The 23,807-nt window shown below is 40.7% G+C and overlaps 1 protein-coding gene across 1 annotated transcript in view; it reads left to right on the top strand.

The window, feature by feature from the left end:
- Positions 1–23,181, top strand: part of SSPN (sarcospan) — a 39,090-nt gene extending 15,909 nt beyond the window's left edge. The window contains exons 2-3 of the mRNA XM_080659228.1: positions 13,722–13,808; positions 20,209–23,181. Coding sequence (XP_080515354.1) covers positions 13,722–13,808; positions 20,209–20,574 — 453 coding nt within the window. The 3' untranslated portion in view covers positions 20,575–23,181. The remainder of the gene's footprint in view (positions 1–13,721; positions 13,809–20,208) is intronic.
- Positions 23,182–23,807: the final 626 nt, after the last annotated feature.

Below are 23,807 nucleotides of genomic sequence, written 5' to 3'. Positions count from 1 at the left end.
CTGTCCTTTCTCTCCCTTCCCTTCCTCTCTCTCCCCTACAACTTATTTGTTGAAAAAAGCCTGTGTTCCCACCCCCACCCCCCCCCCCCCCCCGCCCAGAATTTCTGTCAAATTAGTTTCTACTTTCTCACCTGAAGAGATTTCAGGCCATTCAGGTAGCAGGAAATCCTCAAAATCTTCATCCCATCATCAGCTGAGACAAAACAATTTTTGTGATGCTGTTCAGTGCTAGTGGGTTAATTATTTTGTGGTCATGTTAGGGTGTAGCCTACCTTTATGCCATGGTCTTAGCTCCATCTCTTCACCTGTAGAAGCTCAGAACATTTAAAAGTGTTTTATAGGAAGAAGGGTTTCACATCATTTAGTCCTTAATATTATGCAGAAATAAAATTTCTTGATGCTTTAAAAAATCTTAGAATTAACTTGCAAGTTTCTTAACCTTTCTGAGTCACTATTTTCTGTAGAATGGATAATATTTTTTTTTTTTTACTTATCGCATTGTTTTAAGGAATAAATGATGTAATGTATATACAGAGTGGATGATGCATACAAGGTAGCCTTTCTGGGCAGAGGAGGTCCTTGAGCAGGATTTGAAAAAAGAATATTACTGGATTCAAAATGGTTGAAGGAGGAGTACATAATTGAAGGATGAAGAAATAAAAGGACATTTTAGGTCAAAGGCACAATTCACGTCCTATGACTAGTAAGCTCAGTTTTCATCCAAAACCAACTTAATTACTTCCCAATTCTGTTGTTTGTGTGCATTGTCTTTTGAGGATATAATTGCAGAAATTCCCAGCAGTTCTCATAAAATACGAAACTTAACATGGATATACAAGTCTGTTCTAGTCTTCAAATAAGACCAAACCAAAGGAGTTCCACTTGAATGTTTCCATCCGTGATAAGTCATGCACTAGGATAGTTGTCAGAGTTTTCTCCCAGTTTTCTGTGAATTGATGAAACACTCCGTAAAATGGTGAGCTATTTGCAATCATGGTCAAGCAAGGGTTTGAAATCTACAAATTGCTGCAACTTTGCTCTGGTCCATCTCTTGCAGATCTCTTTGGCTTTCCAGCTTTACTTTGGCAGCAACATCAAGGAAAGCACACTCTATCCATAGGACTTGGGGAACTCACATGCCCTTCATCTGACTTCTTATCAGTTCCATCAGGATCATTTTCTACCTTTCCTTCCCCGTCTTTCTGTGCTTGTACAACAGATCTTGCTAAACTACATGGCAATGCAAAGTACAGTGCAACACTGGTTAAGAAAATCAAAGATATGCTATACTATGTCATATGTAAAAGGATATATAATATATATAACATGCATATATACATCAAAATTGTATATGTATATGTCAGATCAAAATATTTGAAAAAAATATTACAGTGTTGCTGACGTGTACTATGTAATTAGGCCTACGATGGTTGCTTCTGTACTGAACATGTTCTGACCTTTTCTTGTCATTATTCCCTAAACAATACAGTATAGCAACTATTTACATGATATTTACATTGGCTTAGGAACTGCAAGTAATCTAGAGATGATTTAAAGCAAGCATGTCAAACTCGTAGCCCGTGGGCCACATGTGGCCCACAATGAATATTTTTGTGGCCCAACCAATATAACAGGGTGAGCAGTTATTTACTATTATGAAAGGAAATAAGTCTCCCGTCAGATCCAGAATTACTGACATTCACCTTGGGTCACTTTTGAAAGTAATCACTGCGAACAAGATTTTCCCCAAAGTAGGAAAGATAGTAGCAGAGAAGAGATGCCAAGTGTCAGGAAGAAAACATTAATTTTATCATTGGTCTTGTTCTTTTTTTTTTATACTATACTTTTTGAAATAAATCTACGTTTCTATGAAAATTGAAGCTTTTGTTTTTTTGTGGCCCACATAAACTTAAACCTTGTTTATTTGGCCTGTGTTAGCCTTTGAGTTTGACATGCTTGATTTAAAGTGCACAGGAGGATGTGTGTATATGCTGTTTTATATAAGGGACTTGAGCATCTGCAGATTTTGGTATCTGTGAGGATCCTGGAACCAGTACTCCACAGATACAGAGAAAATCTGTATATTTCTGGTTATGGGATATTTTTAAATCAGGATAAAATCTGCCACTTTGAATTAGAAAGGATGTGACTTACAAAAGATGTCAGCCTCGTATGCGAGTGCTCCTTAACTTATTGACCAACCAAATAGAGTTTTTACCACAACAGAGCAGGCGAATGTACTCTCATCGCTGGCAATTACATGAGCAATCATGTCCTTAAGAATTGCCAGTGATGAATCATGTCCATAAATTCTTAGAAATTTTATGTTTACCATTTATTTTCCAGAGATCTAGCTTTAGCAACGTTCTAAGTAAGAGTAGACCTGCTTTTGTTTTTCAATTCAATTAATAGCACATAAATAATTTATTTTGAATCAGTTTGAGTGTCTTTGGGTACTCACAGGTGAAAAGTCCTGTGCATTTACAGTAATTCAGACATAAACCTATCAGGTATGTACTCCTCAGGCAAAAGGATAATCTATACTAATAAAAGGGTAATATGCTAATTAGACCGCATAGACCAGATGTCTTCTGGATGTCATTCCAGAAGTCCTTCCTGACAAAGCTGGGGCCCAAGCGAAGCTGCCCGGGGTCCTGGGTGCCTGCGGCTGGGTGCCAGAGGGAGGGAAGCCCGGGTGTCAGTTGCCTGGTGGCAGCCTGAGGCGGGAAGCCAGGGTCCCGGGTGCCGGAGGAAAGCCAATGCCGGCAGCCGGGGAAGGAAGGCCTACTCTTGTACAAATTTTTGTGCATCGGGCCTCTAGTTATAATAATAAAAGGGGAAAATGACTGAATGGATATGGCTGAACAAGTGTTTTTCTCTTTAGACCCTGAAAATAAATAATTTTCTAGGACAGAATTAGTCTTCTAGAATTACCTTTTACTGACATATTTTCACCTAGATCTCTACCAGCTTTAAAAAAAACCTCTGAGGTGTCTTTGCAAAGTAAATATTACAAATTGTTCTATGCAACCCCTGCAGAAAGATGTGGAAATGCACAGATGGGTTGTATGTTAAAACCCAACCTCTTCCTGGGCCGGGTGGAACTTCGTTCTTGCATGAAGAGAGCATTTCTGCACTAGAACTCCCTGTAGGCAATTTTCACTCTAAAGAAAAATAAGAGCAAAACAGTGAAGCTCTAGGCAAATGGAATATCTTCCTGATATATGTTAGGCCAAGTGAAACAATTCTAAGCAAAAGTTGCTAGCTATAGTTTTGTTTGTAGTGGAAAATAAGCGACTACTTTGAGCTTGGTTTAATAAAAACCAATAATAAACATTTTTTGGTAAATTATAATGTGTCCCGGGTTCTAATGTCTGTACATTAATGTTTAGAGACAGATGGTTAGTCTGCGCCCTCAGATCGATGGTCGACTCTGCCATAGATTCATGAGTTTGGATCTTACATGGCTATAACTTTTGGAATTTCCCATTAATATCAGTGCACTAAGTTTGGCTGAAACAATTATGCTTTTTTTTTTTAAAGTAGTATTAATTTTGGATCTGTTATGGAGAGAAAAATTTTTAGCTGAACAGCATTTTTTCAGAAATTAAATGCTTGTCTTTGTAAAACCACAATAGTAACCAGAGAAATATATACAGTGTGGCACGGTTACCAAGATTGGTATTTCCTGGGTAGTAGATAATAAATAGGCTTGTAGCAGAAAGGAAAGACGTTTTATAATGCTAAGTGTTTGCAAACTGTGTATGTCAACACTATTGGAAAGATTTGTGAAAAGTGGGTCCTTGCTATGAAAGCAAAAGTAGCCCAAGTCACTAAATGAAAGCATTCATTTATTTATTTGACAAATATGTATTGACTTCATGAGCTCTGGGTATTTGTTAAGCCCTTTACATATGCTGTCTTATGTAATCCTCACAGCGATTTATTGTTACCGTGCCACTGATGATGAAGGTGAGTCTCAGAGAGTTTAACTTGTCCAAAGCCAAAAGCTGAAAGTAGTGGAGGTGGGTTTTGAACCCAGGTCTGTCAGATCCAGAGCTAAGATATATTGCTTCAGTCTCTGTCTTTTGGTATGCAGCCCATTTTGCTGTAAAACTTTATATAGTTACTCTCTTTTGCCCCTTCTCAGGGGCAGGTATGTTATCTTTTATGGCACCTCTGAGATCGTAGATAACTTACAGTGGATATGTATTGTTAAAATAACAGAACCAGCAAGGCTCTCCTAAGACACAACCATGAGTCCACCATCTTTTTAAAAAATATATATTTTTATTGATTTCAGTGAGGAAGGGAGAGGGACAGAGAGAAAGAAACATCAATGATGAGAGGGAATCATTGATCGGCTGCCTCCTGCATGTCTCCTGCTGGGGATCAAGCCTGCAACCTGGGCATGTGCCCTTGATCGGAATCGAACCCAGGACCCTTCAGTCCACAGGCTGACACTCTATCCACTGAGCCAAACTGGCTAAGGCTACCATATTTTTTCTTCAGGTGTTGCTGGGCATTACCAATTGATTTTTTAAGAGAAATATATCACTTTAAAGACTTATTGTTTGTAGTTTCCTATTGCACTATATCATATTTATGGGGAAAAAGAAGCTATGATGATAAATGCCATGTTCTTTATAGCCCTTCTCAACAACTGACATCCATCGACTTATATGTTTACTAGAGGCCCGATGCACAAAATTTGTGCAAGAGTAAGCCTTCCTTCCCCTGGCTGCTGGCAGGCACCAGGGAACGGGCTTCCCTCGCAGCCCCAGCTTTGTCTGAAAGGTCATCCGGAAGGATGTCTGGTCTAATTAGCATATTGTGCTTTTATTATTATAGATGATCTGCCTCTCCACTTTAAAGCATTGGCCCTATGAAGGTAGTGATTTTTGTCTCTTTTGTTCACTGTAGTATCTCCAGAGCCTCAAAGAGTACCTGGCATGTTGTGGTAGGTACATAATGAATATTTGTTAAATGAACAGGATGAGATTATTTCTAAGATGTGATAGAGGCCTACATTTACATATATTATTTATTTCAGCTCAAACTTCAGAGTAAGTTATAGTAGCACAGTTTGAGGTCATATGAGATGGAAAAAATAATGCCAACTATAATTCCAGGCACATTATTTATGATCCTTAAAACAAATTGTAAGCTAAGTATTATTTTCTCCATTTTATATATGAAGAGACTGGGTCTCCAAGACTGTCCACCTTCCTGCAGCATAGACACTTGTTTGGACCTCAAGGACTGTTCTTTCCACTCTGTCTCAGGAGTGGGCTTCAGACCATTCAGCACAGGAGAGGAGCAGATGATGGAATGTTCTCCAAACCTCTGCAGTTCTCACTTCACTCACAGTGCTGTCAAAATTCCACCAGGGAAGCAGCCAGGCCATGCAATGGTTGGGAAGTAGGCTCTGTGCTTTGACGGGTACAGCTATCAGCTCTGTATTTGCTATGAGACCTTAAGAGAATAAAGCCTTTCTGAGCTTCAGTTTCCTCACCTACAAAATGGGGCAAATAATAGCAACTACCTCATAGGATTTGTGGGAATGCCAAATGGGATACTCTGCAGAGTGCTTAGGTTAATTCCTGGCATAAATAGCAGTCCCCCTTGTCTGTGGTTTCATTTTCCATGGTTTCAGTTACCCATGGGCAATGACAGTCTGAAAATATTCAGTGTAAAATCCCCCAAATAAACAATTCATACATTTTAAATTGGGTGCTGTGCTGAAGAGAATCATGAAATCTCGTGCTGTTGTACTCCATTCTGCCTGGGACGTGAATCATCCCTTTGTCCAGCGTTTCCACGCTGCGGACACTCCCCACCCATTAGTCACTTAGGAGCTGTCTGGGTTATCAGATTGACTGTTGTGGTATTGCATTACTTGTGTGCAACTGACCCTTTGGCCCCAAAACACAAGAGTGGTGATGCTGGCAATTAAACTATGCCAAAGAGAAGCTGTAATTCCTTTAAAGTGAAAACACGGAAGTTCTTAATAAGGGAAGAAAAAAATCATATGCTGAGGTTGCTGTGATCTACAGTAAGAACAAATCTTCTATCCATGAAATTGTGAAGGAAAAAGCAATTCATGCTAATTTGCTGAGAGAGGAAGACAAAGAGAGAAAGCGGGGGGGAGGGAGAAGGGAGAGAGAGACCACATTCACAGAACTCTTATTATAGTATATTGTTTAATTGTTCTATTGTATTATTAGTTATTATTGTTCATTTCTTACTAATTTAAAAATTAAACTTTACATAGGTATGCATGTATAGGAAAAGACATGGTATATGTAGGGCATGGTGCTATCCACAGTTCCAGGCATTCACTGGGGGTCTTGGAAGGAATCCCCTATGGATACACATTATAAACTATAATTTGTAATTACAAACTAATCTCATATGGCAACCAGATGCTTCTGTAAGAGCAGGGCCTCAGAGGAGGCAGAAAATGTGGTGGAAGTGCAGAAGTGTGCTAGAATATCTCTGATGAGTTTGTGAAAGCTGATTGTGCACATTCCTTCCTGACGCTGTGCGCAGTGACTTCACGTTGGTAGCTTGAAATCAGCCACAATACAGATATCAGCCCCTGCCCCTGCAGCTGCTGGTTAAACATTTCCCAGCATGCCACTGTAGAGGCGGTGCAGTTTTGGAGGTGATTGCTTTGCTCTGACTTGGGGTGGAGTGAGCCATGCATGTCAGCCATAGCAGAGTGTCACATCACACACACTAAATGACGAGAGATGCTTCCCAAACCACCAACCAGACACATGTAGGCTACAGGCTCTGAAATGAGGTCATATTTAAGTAGCAATGAAGACAAAGAGTTCCCCTGCATTTTAAGGATTCCCACAATAGCAAAGACTAAATATCTCGATGGGGAAACTATTATTGTTACATCTTTTTATTATAATCAACTCTTCCATAGGAAACTCCACTAGTCAGTGAATCACTAAGACCCCTAACCATTCCGACAGACCTCACACCAGGTGTCAGCATTTAGGAGACTGTTTTTCGCTTAGACTTGTGGTTCTCAGAGCATGGCCTCATGACCAGCAGCATCAGCATTACCCAAGAATTTGTTAGAAATGCAAATTCTAGGTGCCCAGCCCAGACCTACTGGATCAGAAATCCTGGGGATAGGGCCAGTTTGTACCAGGCCATTCAAGTGTTTCTCAACCAGAGGCCTAGACTTTGTCTTGCCATCAGGCAGTGGCAATGAGAATCCAGTAAAAAATGTTTAAGGTATGCTAAAATATTCTCTTGGGTCCTTCTGAAATCTTGATCCAATATGCATCCTTTAATAGATCCTCATGAAATGTTCTTTTGTACATTGTTTAAATCTCTAACACACTGTGTGCTAATCAGCAGTTCTCCTGAGTGAGCCTGCATTCAGGTGACAGATTGCAATATAGTTATAGTTTGTTGAAAATGATTTCTAATAGTCTAGCTTAAATCTTATTGAACAGATGAAAATCCATAGGCATGCTCTTGAGAAATATCCAGAAGAGCATTTACAGTTCTGCTGTATCTTTGTTCATCAGTGGGCTGTGCAAGCATGAGAAGAGAGTTCATCTTGTTAGTATATTGACTGAGTGAAAGCACTTTAAATACAAAGATGAAAAGTTCATTAACTTACAGAAATAGAGTCACATTTCAGGTACATGCATGGCAGGGAGGTGGGTGATGAAGAAAAAAAGGAGAGAACCTTGAAAGGCATTTGACAAGGGAAGGTTGTATTCCCCAGATAGCCCTGTCAAGCAGCTCTGTCGACAATGAAAAGGAGAAAACAAATAAATTGGAGGTTGTGTGAATGTCACAAGACCAGAATATAAATACATATGACACCAAGAGAAGTAAATACCACAAAATATCACATAGTGTTTTAGGGTGATACCTTCTAGCTTGGCCAAATGAAAAAGAAAAAATAATATGTAGGTAAATCTCCAACACACTGGTCCAGCATTCACCTTTTACGCATAATGCCAACCTTCAAAAGACACCACTGGATAACCAAAATAAAGACAAGATCCGGTGTGTGACAAGACTCAGGACTCAGACATCTAGAGATGGGTTTAACATTCAGAGAACATTTCAGCCCTGTTTAACTTCCTAACTCGCAAGAGAGAATGCAGTCTTCCCTCTGAGCAGACAAAGAATATCTTTAGATAGGAAGCAGAATTCAAGACTTAGTTCTTTTGCTAACCATCAACAAAACAAGAAAGCCCACTCTATGGGAGAACATATTTGCAAATGTTATCACTGATAAAGGTTTAATCTCCAACATCTACAGGGAACTTATACAACTTAATAAGAGGAAGATAAATGATCCAATAAAAAAATGGGCAACAGACCTAAATAGAATCTTTTCGAAAGAAGACGGAAGGCCAAGAGACATGAATATATGCTCAAAGTCACTAATTATCCGAGAGATGCAAATCAAAATGACAATGCGATACCATCTCACACCTGTCAGAATGGCAACCATCAACAAATCAACAAACGACAAGTGCTGGCGAGGATGTGGAGAAAAAGGAACCCTCGTGCACTGCTGGTGGGAATGCAGACTGGTGCAGCCACTGTGGAGAACAGTATGGAGTTTCCTCAAAAAACTAAAAATGGAGCTCCCATTTGACCCAGTAATCCCACTTCTAGGAATATATCCCAAGAAACTAGAAACACCAATCAGAAAGGATATATGCACCCCTATGTTCATAGCAGCACAATTCACCATAGTTAAGATTTAGAAACAGCCTAAATGCCCTTCAGCAGATGAGTGGATTAGAAAACTATGGTACATCTACACAATGGAATACTACACTGCTATAAAAAAGAAGGAATTCCTACCATTTGCAGCAGCAAGGATGGACCTGGAAAGCATTATGTTAAGTGAAATAAGCCAGGCAATGAAAGAAAAATACCACATGATCTCACTCATTTATGGAAAATAAAGAGCATTATAACCTGATGAATAAAAAGATAGATACAGAGACAGTAAAGCACTGAACAGACTGTCAAATTACAGCGGGAATGCTGAGGAGTGTTGGGGAGGGAGGGAAATAGATCAACCAAAGGACTTGTATGCATGCATATAAGCACACCAATGGACACAAGACACTTGAGGGGGTGGGATGAGGGCATGCGACAGTGGGTAGGGGAAGCTGGGGGAAGGTCAATGGGGAAAAAAAAGGAGATATATGTACCAATATATGTAATATTTTAAACAATAAAAAAAATATTTAAAAAAAAGACTTAGTTCTTCTTTTGACCCTAAACAAATGGTAGAAATGTGCATCCAAAAATGGGTTGAAAATGATGGTGATTGTCACTTTCTCTTTTCTATTAAAAAGCACTTCAAGCTTTTATTAGCAACATAATTATCCATCTGACCATGAACTAAATCTCAGCAAGCTCTTAAAGGCTCGCGGCCCTTCCTTCAGCACTGGTTTTCCTGATATCACCCAGTTCATATATGGCTTTGCGCTCAGTGACACCACCTTTCTGCCCCAGGCCTGGTCCAACAAATGCCTTCTTGAAAACCTTACATAACTGCATTTTTCCTGCTCCACGGGCCTCATGCACCATATCGAATGGAAGCTCTGGCCCAGAATCCAGGAATGTTGTTCCAGATAGGGCTGGCGGGTCTCACTGCTCATTACCATGAGCTCCCCATCCCCTGCCTGGGAAGCCAGAACACTCTGTCTCCCTGGTGCGCCCACGTCCTGCCAGCTCAGGAAACAAGACCCTTAGTGTGGCATGAGAAATCTGGTTTCCTCCTCATGGCCATAAAGACTTCATTTTTAAGTATTTAATAAATAAAGAGGTATTGTTTTATCATGCAAAGCTGTAGGTAAGAAAATGAAATACCACCTCCTATATCCTATTGAGCCCTATCAGAAGGCCAAGAAATTGCAGTATGTTGAATTAATCAGGCTTTATAGCAAATGCCATATACAAAGACCTAGAAGTGAAACTTTAAAAAATCTAAAAGGAGCACTGGCTGGTGTGGCTCAGTTGGTTGAGCATCACCCTGTGTACCGAAAGGTCGGCTGGTTCAATTCCTAGTCAGGGCACATGCCCAGATTACGGGTTTGATCCCTGACTGTGGTACATGTGGGAGGCAACCTATCTATGTTTCTCTCTCAATCGATGTTTCTCTCTCCCTCTCTCTCTAAAATTAATACATAACGTATTTAAAAATAATAAAATAAAAATCCAAAAGATGATTAGTTTCTTAATATTTAGACATGTCATGATATACAACCATGATTATAAGAAGTGTATTTGAGGTGCTTTCTGTTCAAAAGAGTTAAAGGTTCTCCATAACTGGGTAACTTCCTTGGCCCTTTTCTGTTTTCACTGGACTCTCTCTGGATGGTGCAGCATTTCTGATTATTTCTACTGCTTTACAAATGCTGATGACTAACAAATGCTTGTCTCCAGCACACATGGGTCCACAGTTCTGGACTCATGTGGCTGAGCTTTAAGTCCATGTGGCATCATCATTTCCCACTCCCATTCTGCTCCTCCTCTTGTATCTCATGACTTATTAAATTTCAACACCATCCACATGGCAGCTCAAGTCAGGTAGCCAGCACCTGCCTGACCCCTCCTGGTCCTTCAGCCCTCACATCTAGTCAGTCCTTAGAGCCTATGTATGCTGTTTCCTGCCTGTCACTCAAGCACACCCACTCTCTATCCCCATTGCTACCTGAGCTCAGGAACTCATCGTTTCTCCAGAGATGAGGAGCCTCTTAGCGGGTCTTCTTCTCTCAATCCATTCTCTCAGCCAGAAGGACCATTTTAAAAGTCAGAGTTGATCATATCCTTCCTCTGCTTCAAATGAACTAACAGTCCTTTGTGTCCTACTTCCTGTCCATCTCTGTGAACACATTTTTGCTGTCTCTTCTCTTACCCTCTGAACTGGAGCTGTCAGAGTCTTTGCATGTTCTGTGTTGCTCCATGCTTTTGTATCTGTAACTGCTCTTTCTACTCTTTCTCACCTCCTTCTCCCAGCTAATTTCTTTTTATCCTTCAAAACCCATCTTCCTCCTGGAAGCTTTCCCAAGTTATGCTTGGGTTAATCACCCCTCGGTATATCCCAGCAGACAGGGTCCTAGTACTCACACAGTATTGTGACTTTATTCTTCTCTCTTTTCCCACGGGGCTGAGAGCGCCTAGAAGGCTGACACTATCTTTTCACCTCAGTTCCCAGAGCTGTGCACAGGGTTTGGCTACTGCATGTCCTCAAAAAACGTCAGCCTATTGACTAAGTGAAGTCCTCTGCAATGAGGTCATAGGCCCCTGTGCAACCTCTTGCTGGAAACCAGCCTAGGTTAAGGCTACGAAGTAGATCCTACTGAAGTGGGAAAATGTGTTCAAACAAGGAACAGAGTCAGATTTCTAAGATGCTACTCAGTGAGGCCTGATTATTGGAATGTGTCTCTCGGAAACACAAAGAAGAAATCTTGGTAATTGCCAGCTTCAGCACAGCAGCCTCGAGGGACAAAGTGAGATATGCGGGAGAGAGCCTGACCGCATGCACCTACAGACAGACACTAACAGGGAGCATAGGCGCGCGCTTAGGGATTTGACAATCCCCTTAGAAGTAGGTTTAGAAGCCTCCATCTTTTGTTGCCAATAAACAAAAAGGGGATCTTTTCCCCATTGTTTCTGTTCTGTAAATTCTTAATGTGAGAATACATAGTAGGCCTTTACAGTCCTTATCAAACGTATACCCCATTTAGATATATGTTTAAAATGAGTTCTGAGAAAGAACTTCATCACTGACTTGAAAGCCTCACCCACGGTGTGGGCTACACAAACAACTTCACTGTCATTATTTCCAAATCTTCCAGTCCTCTGCTGGGAACCTGCCTCTGTGGGTCCTGTCTGCTTTGCTTTCTACCTGGACTTCTCCAGTCCATACCATGCTCACATATTTTAAGTCTGAGTCTCTCCACTATGCATGTTATCTACTGCTGTTAAGCCATGCAGCTAGTCTTAATGATGGAAAACCTTGCAAATGCCTCTACTACAGAGGCTTGGCTTTTGGCCTCACGGCCCAGTAGAAACTCTCAACTTGGGAACCCACCAGGGCACAAGCAACTTAATGTGTTTGTAATCAAAGGGTGAATAGGATAGAGGTGTTACCTTAAAATGCCATGTTGGCTTGTAAGTCAACAGCTCTGCCTCCCTAGCAGGAATGGTCTTTAGGGTTTGAAGGAGGCCCTTGGGGCAGGAATTATGAATATCATCAAACTAGTTATTTGATGACTTGCTAGGTGACTCTCAGTCACCCTTCCAACATCTGTCTCTAGGAAAATTGTACTTACCAGAAAATGCAGTACTGTTGCTTATATTTTCCATCTTAAAGTAGAACTTAGCAACATTTTAGGGTTTCCAAAATTGAGTGTGAAGAGATATGCATTGATTAGAAACTAAAACATAGTTTCAAAAGCTCCACTAACAAGAAAATCTGGTTTGACTAACCAGTCGGGTATCTTTTTTCCTCAAAATTGCCATTCCTCCTGCCAACCATCTTCCATCCAGGCACACCCCCTCTCTTTCCATCACTGACACTCAAGAGCTTGGAAGTCGCTCTGTTTCTCCCTCTCCAGGGTCCTCCCTGACATGCTATAGCCAAGATGTACAGCTTCTGCTTTTGCTACATTTTTCCTTTCTGCCTCTTTCTCTGACTTTGCCTGCCACCCTCTGAGCCCTGGCCCACCTGGCATATTAATCTTACTTCGATTAGTAAAATAATATCCTGATGTTCTCACTGCTAACCCACCTGACATGACACCACTGCTTATTTTCCTAAAACATGTCTTGAATCATGTCATTCTCCTGCTCAAAAGTTTTCAAGGGAGCCACACCGCTTACTAAATTAATCTTACACCACCAGATTTGTAACCTACCTTTTCTGATGGTTCCATGTTTTAGTCATTTTTTTTTTTCAAGGAGCTCTATATATTTTTTATTTCAACTTTGGGTACACATTGGCTGTTCTTTCCGCACAATTTGTGAGATCCTGCCTCTGTACTATTGCTCATGCTATTTTGCTCCAGCTACCTGGTTCAAGTGTTGGCTCCATTATTGACTAGCTTTGTGCTTCTGTTTCTTTTTTTATGATATGACGATTAGCACCTACTTAAGAGGGGATTGTGATAATTCTGTGAAGAAATCCATACAAAGCCCTTAGGAGAGTCCCAGCACAAAGTCAGTATTCAGTAAATGCTAGTGATCATGATTATGATCATCATCCCTTTCAAGAACCATTTCAAATCTACCTCTTTAGTGACGCCTTTTTGAATTGCCGAACTCAATGTTATATTTCCCTCTTTTTGTCCATCTGTGAATAGCATCTGACATATAATGCCCTACTCCAGAATAGTGTGTGCACTTATCTTGGCCTGGACTGGACTGTACACTTATTGAGGTTGAGGAACTTTTATTCATCATTGGATACTCTGAAGGACTTTGTATAGCACCTGACACATCAAAAGGACTTAATAAATCCTGGCTAAACTGATTTTACTATTTTAAAAACTCAATTCCACAAGCTGAGAAAAATAGCAAGTGAAGATAAGTAAATGAAATGAACACCTGGATCAGAAGGACATTTCTGGTGGAAGACACTGAGACTGATGCTGTTAGAATGCACGGTTCGCCCTGATAACATCCTTTATCCCTGTTTTCCATTGCAGGTCTGCTTAGTGGCCTATCTTGGTTTGTTTATGCTTTGTGTCTCATATCAAGTTGACGAACAGACATGTATCCAGTTTGTTATGAAAGTAAGTTGTCATTTTTCTTTTCCTTTTATTGTCATATAGAAAGAAACCCAAGTACAAAATAAAGGAGTGCTTTTTAAGGGGTTGCATATCTGATTATCCCAGAAATTGCATTTTTAGGGAGGCCAAAAAATGTTTTAGGACGGCATTGATCCAGACTCCAAATGGAATGCTAATTTTTTTTTTTAAGTCTTAATTTCCATGAACTGGGTTGGCATATGAAGTCTGCCTTTCAGTGCCCTTAAAAGGAATATTGAAAATTCATCAGTTCAACAAAACACTTTGCCAGGGAAAAGATGCCTATCAGTGCCCACTTCCATATCTTGGGGTTTATTTCAAATGTTTAATAACAAAGCAGTCTAAGTGTATTTCGTCTTGTAGGCAGGGTCACTAAAGCAGAAAAAGCACATTGGGTGCATCCAAATGATCTGTGCCAAGAGTCTGGGGGCAAAGGGGACAGGGAGTGGGGATGTGCATGGTTTAGCAAGTATGTGTGTGTCTTAACATGTGCATGTAGTTTTCCTCTGTTAGACACAGTGTGCTCGGTTGGAGCCGGTTCAAATGCACAGCATTTCCACTGCACATAGAATCTACTCTGAAGGGAAACATAGACACACCCTTTCAGAGGTGAGGGAGATAAACACCCAACTCAGCAACCAGAGTGAGTAGAAATCCAATTCCTACATTTTCTTTCAACTGCTATCGCAGAGAACAAAAAAGCTTTCTGTATTTTTTTTGTCCACTCACATTGTGTTTACGCTTCTTCTACAAGAGAATACATAAAAACTGGACACTCATTTGTTCACTAAAACAAGGAAGCATGAGGCATAGGAGTAAGTTAACTATATTACGTGGAAATTACAAAGATGCAGAAAATAAGATGATAGTATATTCTAGTATAATTAGAGCTTCTGGCATAAAAAAGCAGTGTGTTGATATATATGTACATATATAATGTTGAAAAAGAGTAGTTATTTGAATAAAAAGTTCACATTATATTAACTGCAAAAACAGGCCACACAAAATGTACAGCATGATCCTACAGAAAGAAATGAGCTCTTATGTGCTTAAAAAATTGTTGTCTGTGAGTGGTGGGATGATAGCTGCATTTTGTAGTTTTTTCTCTAATTTTGAAATGTCCTCCAGTTAGACATCACTTTTCTAATTAAAAAATTTAATGGATGCTATTAAAAAAAAATCTTGGTGGATATGCCCACAGTTAGAAATTTTACTTTTTCTGAGGGTGTTCCTTAAAAGAAGGCCAGATAAAGCAGGCATCAGTCCATGTTTATTTTTTTGTAAGGCAAGGCTTGGTGATGATTTAAAAAAAAAAAAAAAAAGCAAAAAGCCAGACAGGCTCGTAAGAAATGGCCTGTTAAATTACAGGGACTTCATCCACCAGGTAAAAAATGCTCTAACCTGGATTCATCATGTGTGAAAGGCCCTCATTCCTCCCCAGACGATCCTAGAAACAGCAGAGGCAAAAGCATCAGCTTCACAGAGTCCTCCAAAGCCTTCCCAACATCTGCAGGTAAAATAAGGAGCAAGGGCAAAAAAAAAAAAAAAAAAAAAAAGTCACTGCCAATGTCAGCCAGGTTGAGAATTCCCCACTAGGAGCATCTCATTAGCTGTCTTTTCCCCCACCTGTGACAGACACTGACAAATACTGAGGCCCTTTTCTCCTGCCGGTGACCTTTAGTGATGCTTCTTCCTGCCAGCTCTCTAAGATGCCCGCTGTATTATCTTCAGTTAGAAAACGAACTTCAGTCAATCTCAAGGCTTTCCAAAGCCACAACAGGTTACAGCAGACTTCCCGTGTGCTTCTCACACCGTTTGGTGGGGGATGGAGGGAAGGAATGAAATCCATCTTTCCTGTGGTGTTCCTCACTGGCATAACCACATTTTAGTGCCCCCGCATTGAAGCCCAGGCCTTAGCATTGAGAATTTATTTCCTCCTATTGAAGACCCTGGTACCTTGGTGTAGCCTGCACACACGCAAACACACACACACACACACACACACACACACACACACTTTTTCTTAAAATACAATAGCCACGGAGCTTGTCTTTTCATCTCAAGCTGGCACAGTCTTCTCCAGAGACCCTTTGGCACACCCTGGATGACACCATCATGTTCTTTCTTTCTCCCACGGGCCCCTAGGCTTGGCAGGCCATTCCCTCGTGGACTGGGCCTCCTGCGGTTCCTGGTGGCCCGGCTTTCTAGGGGCTCACCTTGAGGATTTTCAGAAACGTGTCTGATTCATGAGCTCGGCAGGGCCACATTCCCACAAGGGCGTTTAAGGCGCATTGCCTCCTGCCCTCATCCCGGAGGCCCCTGGGCAGCAGCTGCCATCTCCTGCGCAGCATGCTGTAGAGGGGCCTTCCTGTGCCTGCCACCCGGGAAGGTAATGAAATCGAAGCCGAAACTCCCTCCTCCCTAGTTTCCAAACGTTGAAGCTGCAGCCGGGTACCAATTAGAGGCAGCAGCGCGAGGAGCGGCGCAGGGGGCTCGGTTACATAAGCGCCCAGGGCCACCGCGCCTCCGTCCCCGCCCGCTGCCCAGCGCCAGACGCACACCCGCAGACTAATGCGTCCCCAGCCGGGCTTTTATCAAAAGATATTTGCTCGCATTCCCAAGGTCATCGTAAACACTTTCATTGATAGTTTATTCGTGCCGGGTAGGTAAAACAAGCCCCTTGATTTTAAATTACAGATTCTAACCAGAAGCTTGTTGCTGTCAGATGAGCTAAAGCCACGAAGGAAAAATGCTACAGCGCTGCAGATGTAGCCCACAGGCTTTGGGGGATCAAGTATACATTTATGTTTTAAGATGGATAAGAAATTTGATGCTGTGGCTCACTCCTGTTTGTTTACTTGGCCTGATGCTTTCCCGGAGTGGGAGAAGCAGAATCCCAATGTGTGAGGTATGCACCGCTGACCAGGGTTTGTGCTCTTCCCGGCTGCGAGCACATTTAAAATGCTCAATTAAAACTGAGCAATCTCCGTGTTTAAATGTTTACATCCTTCCTATAAGCTCAGTTTGCACTGTTCCTCCCACATGACAGAGAATAAGACAAAGCCAGTAGAGTTGATGGCCTAAGATCTGACAGCTGTTTACATCTTTACTAATTTGTTTATTTCTTTCACAAATACTTAAATAGTGCTACTATGCACCAGACACTGTTCTAAGCCCTTTACAGATACCAACTCTTTTGATTCTTATAATAATCCTGTGAAGTTATTATGGTCATCATTCCAAGTTTACAAAGGAAGAAACGGAGGTTACACTTGGGATTGTTTAATGAGCCCAAGGTCCAGAGCCAGTGAGGGGAGAACCCGGGTTTGAACTCAGGCAGTCTGGTGCCCTGGTCCATGCTCCTAACCATCACCAAGTACTGCTGTACACGTATTAAATGTCTTGGGCAAATCTTTTGGTCTCTGGGCCAAAGGTCATCTTTAAAAAACAGACACAATTCTCATTTTAACAAATGAATTTTTGTGATATTTATGAAGACTTTTTTTGCAACTATTTCAATTATTTATATATTGAGAATGAGGGATTATCATTATTAATTCTAGATATTGCCCCAATAAATGCTGTAGAAATCTGCTGTCTAAGGATGTGTGTGTGTGTGTGTGTGTGTGTGTGTGTGTTGGAGGTGGAAAGGTTATTATAAGACGACCTTCCCTCCTCCAGTTCCATCCATTAATGGTAATAAAATATGTAGAGAAAACTCAATTTTGGACCATTCTACTAAGTATATGACCCTCAGGTGGAAGATTATCTCTTTAATTTGAGCCTTCCCTGCTGGTAAAGTCGTAGATGTACCCATGTTCCCAGAGCAAATAATACCAAGTTCTGTGTTGGATGCATTGGAAAGGCAGCTGCAGTGGGCTCACAAACACACAACATGGCCAGCACAATTTAATTTGGCTCTTGGCACCAAGAATTTGAAGTTAATCATCAAGTCTGAATATTCTAGAACAACCCAGAATATTTCAAATATTCTGCCCCAATGATCCCTCAAAATAAACCTACACTTTTTAGCCTAAGTATGCCAGTGATGGAAGGAAATATGGCCACTGAAAATCTTGGGGATAGGACCAAGGCAATGGCATTTAATAGCACAAATTAACTATTTCCTTCTTAAATTTTGTGAAGGTGCCATTTTGTATTTATCTGGCTCCCTTTCTCCAAGGGAGAATAAATGTGTTGAGTATAAATTACTCTTGTTATATGCCTGAGATGTAAGATGTTTCAATAAACTGTTTCACAGGTGAAGAAACATGGATTATTTTTGATAATCCTTCAAATGATTTGAAAATTAGGAATAGTGTGCATGGTTACGATAGCTTTGATGAGAAGATCCAAAGAATCCATGCAATCCTTGGCTGTCCATTTTAAGACAAAATGGTATTAACCAGTTCCACTGTCGTCCTGTTCCCGCAGGTATACAATCAAGGCACACCAGATGTACAGTCAAGCTGCCAGGCAAACCAGACACATGCTTAGTGCACCAGCAACTACATGTGCATACATGCACGCACACACACACACCCCATTCAGAGTAAAAATAACACTTTAAATATTCTATCTTTTAAAAAAATATGTTTTTATTGATTTTAGAGAGAGAGAAAGGGAGAGGGGGGAGATAAAAAGAAACATCGATGTGAGAGAGAATTAAACCAGCAACCTTTTGGTACATGGGATGATGTTCAACCAACTGAGCCACACTGGCCAGGGCTAAATATTCTATCTTTAAGACTTAGAAACACTTGAAATTGTCAATGTGTGGAAAATCACTCATTTGGAGGACTTTAGTACACATATTTTATAATCATATATATATGTTTTTATTTAAGTTACATATAGTTGGAGGTGGGAGGAGGGCATAATCTTTTCAGAGCTACTTTAATCTGAACCTAGACATGATTGGAACTAACTTTACTTTGGGGAGTTCACATTCACCTGAACTGCTCCTTGAAAGGAGCAACTTTTGACTGTCTATATCAGTGGTTGGGAAACCGCGGCTCGCGAGCCACGGTTTGCCACTCTGTTGACTAATGAGTTTGCTGACCACTGGTCTATATATATAAAAGCCTAAGTGACTGTCCAACCATTCAACTGTCCAACTGGCCAGTACCTATGATGCACAGTGACCACCAGGGGGCAGACGCTCAATGCAGGAGCTGTAGTGACTTGGCAGGTGCGGTTCTCCGGTGACACACCCAGAACCAGAGAGGAGGGAGCCCCGATTCCAGGGTGTGTCACCTGAGAACCACCCTCTTGCAGTCCGGGATCCCTCGGGGGATGTCAGAGAGTTGGTTTTAGCCCAATCCCCACAGACCAGGCTGAGGGACCCCACTGGTACACGAATTTGTGCACCGGGCCTCTAGTAGTAATATAAACCTTGCACTCTGTTGAATATACTAGTCCCAAAGGTGAGGGACTCTTTTCCTTATTTAGAACCTTGGTAAACAGGACCATTTAGAGAAATGTGTCCAGTTAATGAGATCAATCACGAGAACATTTCTTATTCTGTGAAAGGGTTTCTATTGTGGCCAGGTCAGTGAGCACTCACAGTTTTGACCAAAATACTTTAGGTGTAAGCTAAATGTTTGAGTTGTTCAGACATTCCAGGTTTCTTCAGCAGCAGAGTTAGAGCTTTAACCTGACGTTTCTATTCCAAGGCTAACATGTAGATCAACAATGTTCAACCTTGGTGGCAGAGGGAAGGTTTAAAGTTTATTTTCATGCTCAGGAACTACATAGTTGTATCTGGGATGAGACTTGTAGATGATGAAGCTGACATCAAGTCACCTGCCTTCTGGAGCCACAATTTTTTTTTCTCCCAGCAACTGCTTATTGGGGATCCTGCCATTCCTGAACACAATTTGGCAACTACTGGATTGAACATAATCTTTTCTGTTAACCCGTGTTGCTAGTTAATCAATTATTGCCAATTTTGGCCAACACAGAATTTACATTGCAGAAATTTGTTCTTTACTTTCTTGTCTTGTTTCAATTGTTACATCAGCAGTTCCGGAGGTCAAAACAAGCACAGCATGCCTTTCAGAGATGCCTCTTGTGTTTGGCATTCATCGAAGCTGCTTGCTACATCCATACACAAACAGCCACAGTCAAGCTAATATCCTCAGCTCCATTCATGAAAAGCGCCCAACATCTGTATGACAAATGAAAATATGATGAGTATTTAAGGATTGCTTGCTGACAAACGTGGAGCCACTTCCATGTCTTGAGTACTAGTTTCTGAGGAGCTCCTCTGTCAGGGAACTTCCTGGGAGAGAAGAAAAAAACAACAGCTTTTATTCATTAGCTTTCTCAAGAGTCCATTCAATGTACTTTGTAACCAGAAAGGTTTCCTTCTGCTTTCTTGCAGCTACTGTACTTTTTGCTGAGTGCCCTGGGCTTGATGGTCTGTGTGCTGGCGGCAGCTTTTGCTGCACACCACTATTCACTGCTCAACTGGGTTACCTGTGGGACCGCACTCGACGCCTGCCACTGCAAACTGCCCACCTCCGAGCCACTCAGCAGGACCTTTGTGTACCAGGATGTGACTGACTGTACCAGCATCACTTTCACTTTCAAAATGTTCTTACTCACCCAGATGATTCTTAACTTGGTGTGTGGCCTTGTGTGCCTATTGGCCTGCTTTGTGATGTGGAAGCACAGGTACCAGGTCTTTTATGTGGGTGACAGGATGTACTCCCTCACAACTTCTGAAGGCCAGCAGCAAAAGGTCTAACACTCTTGCTCAAAGGTTGTAGAGAAAAACAGCACACTGACTAGCTGAGGTTAAGAAGGAAACAAAAGAAAAAGAAGAGAGAGTAAAAACTCTGACAATAACTAGTATTCACGGTTCTAAATGAATATTTTTATATTTTTCAGAAAATGAAAGAGCATTTCTTCAAGTTTTCTACAGTATTTTTTACAAATTCTTATGAGAAAAAATGAGATCCAAATTGACTTTGGGTCAGTAAAAGGACACTGAATAGGGAAAGGATAGCATAGATTTATCTCCACAGTCTGGAGTTTATTCCTTATATTCATTTTATCCATTACTTGTATAATCTTTCCTGTTAGTCTAGTTTGGTGGTGCGAATTGCCATTTCAGGCCCACATGCTCAATTTTGTCTAGTCTTTTCCAGGCCATCCTACCTCCCACCAGGATGTCCTCACTGTGCCTGGGAGAAAGACAGGGGCTGGGGAAAGAGTTGATCGGCCAGGTGGACTCTCTATTTTCCATGGTAGAGATGTCTTCGAGGCATGAAACAAGTTAAAGGAGCAGAGTAGAAAAGGAACAAACTTTTGCAAAAGGCTCAATAATTATGAACACCTGGGCTGGGGCGGCAGCCTTTTCTCCCCAGCGGCCTGTAAGTAGATCACTTGCTAAATGCTTCAGGTGATTGTCTGCATCTCCATAATTGAAAGTTGGTAGTAGTTGTATTCTTAATGATGTAGAAGGCCTACAATAATCACATTATGCTTCTATTCTATCATCTAAAACAAATCATTAAAACCAATTTCTAGCTAATTGTTCATTATAATTATGCTCAGAAGTCTATTTAACAAGCCCTAGCTGAACTTAGGCAGCACAGTCGGTGTTAGGAAACGTGACTCTCACAGAGGAGAGGCTTAAAGATGGTTTCTTGCTTTATAAGGGAGAAAACAATTTTATTAATAGCATAGGTTAAATATACTCATTTAAACAAAAACAAGAGCATTTGTAACAGGAATGGTTATACAAATAGCACATTTGTGATAGGTTGTGAAGTGTCTCTCTTGGCAGCTAAGTACTTTTGAGGAAGATTGGGTAATGCCCATGTGTTTCATTCACGAAACTGTATTTGATATGCAATCCTATTATTGATTTGTATGCACAGTGAAACCGAGAGACTAAAACGTTTTGAAGTCCTTATTTGATTGAGCATTTGCACATTGACTTGGAGCGTAGTTTTTGTTTTGTTTTTAAGTAACTGACATAAAAAAGCACAAGGTCCCTATTATTGCTATTATTAAATTTGGAACAATGTCAGTGTTTTAAGGAAGGATCTCAGAATGCAAATTCATGCAGCATGAATGTTACCAAGAACTTTTTCTCTTATTATGCTCTGTTGAAATTGAGTTTAAGCTGCCTCTCCACATTGCTTATAAACTTTACTAATTATGAACTTCTACCCTAAAAGAAAAACATTTTCTTGTTTGCCTTAGAAGATAGATGAATAATTATACTGATGGTGATAATAGTGTTGATTTCTACACAATGTAAATACCGAGATAAGCCTGGCAGGTGTGGCTCAGTGGTTGAGCATCGACCTATGAACCAGGAGGTCACGGTTCAGATTCCCAGTCAGGGTACATGCCTGGTTATCAGCTAGATCCCCAGTGGGGAGAGATCAGGAGGCAGCCAATCAATGATTCTCTCACATCATTGATGCTTCTCTCTCTTTCCCCCTTCCTTCCTCTCTGAAATCAATAAAAATATGTTTGGAAAAAAAAAAGCCAAATAAGAAGAAAAACGTTAAGTCAATTAGTTGGAGGATTATAACTATCTTTTATGTCCTCCAGATAAAACACCTGATTAACAGATGTTAAAACCTTTTAATGTATTCACTTGCTTTTTGAAAATGGCCTTCTTATACACTAGCTCAGGCCAAGAAGGCACATTGGAGGGATTAAAGGATAAGACTCTGGAGCAGATGTTTGATCGCATGCAAGAATTACATGGACAGAACCAAGCATCCTGATGATGACCTGAAAAATACTTTGTGTCCCGATTTTAAAAATCTCAATAATTGAATCCATTTTGATTTTGACAGTGTTCCTTATAAAGAAGAAAAAGACTGAGAATCTGAAATGTTGTAGGCTGTTCTTTAAAGAGTGAGAAACTAGTGCTTTAATGCTAATTCCTAAGAATTCAGCACCACTGGAAGCACACACTGAATACCTTTAACAATGTTTTATAGCAAACACTACAGATTTTTATATTCAAAAATTAGAATTCTGCACATCACTAAGGTGCTCTATGCTCTACAAGAGATTCACAGGGTATTTCAAATAGCAGAATACTTTAGCTGATGGGCTTGCTTTTTCTAAATAATGCAACCAGTAAGAACTGACATGGTGATAAGCTTGATAATAATCAGAATATATATATATAATGGGGATTTTGCTATTGTGTAATCAAATCATTCTTAAATGACCAAAGAAATGAAAGTTTTAAGTTAAAAAAGGAACAAAAGGAAAAGAAAAGAAAGAAGCAAAGAAAAGATTTCTGTTCTGTGAACCCACTGTGTATTGATACGTGTAAGAACTGTGTTACGTGAGTAACAAACTGCTTTGGGCTTGATTTGAAGTATTTTGAGTTTCTGTTTTGCAAATATTGAAGTTCCGATAACGGCAACAGAAAAGGAACAGACACACAGCTTTACACTTAGCAAAATGTTACATTTAAAATCTGACAGGAAGCCAAGATGGTGACTGTCTCCTCTAAACCATAAAACACTCAGATTTGTGCAATCCTCCTCCTCTTTCACCTCCTTCAGGAGAATTAAATGAATCAAGACTTTGGAAAGAGGGGAAACAGCCTGGACTTGGCAGTACTTGAAATAGGAGGAATACAGCAGCCTAAATGTACCGACTTTGTAACCGAGCCCACTCGATCAGTCTGTGCCTTCACATGACCACCATCTGTGCCTCCCCCGCTCCATCCAAATTTGTGTAGGCAGCTCCTTGGAGCCAGGCCTAAAAATATAGTTACACTAGGCCCTAGAAACTGTAGTCAAGTCATAGGCCTAACTTTTCTCCTTTGGATTAAAAGTCTATATTCTTTCTTGAGGGGGTTCCCAGCTGCGCATGTCAATGTGTTTGTTCTGATGGCCAGGACCCATTATGTGTGTGTTCTCTGTTCATGTCCAGGACATCAGAATCTTTCATTATTATTACAAGAGGCCCGGTGCATGACATTCATGCACTGGG

The sequence above is a fragment of the Plecotus auritus genome (genome assembly GCF_963455305.1).
Source record: "Plecotus auritus genome assembly, chromosome: 3".
In the NCBI taxonomy this organism is placed as follows: Eukaryota; Metazoa; Chordata; class Mammalia; order Chiroptera; family Vespertilionidae; genus Plecotus; species Plecotus auritus.
The sequence above is the reverse complement of the archived record's forward strand: the minus strand, read 5'-3'. Positions and strand labels throughout refer to the sequence as shown.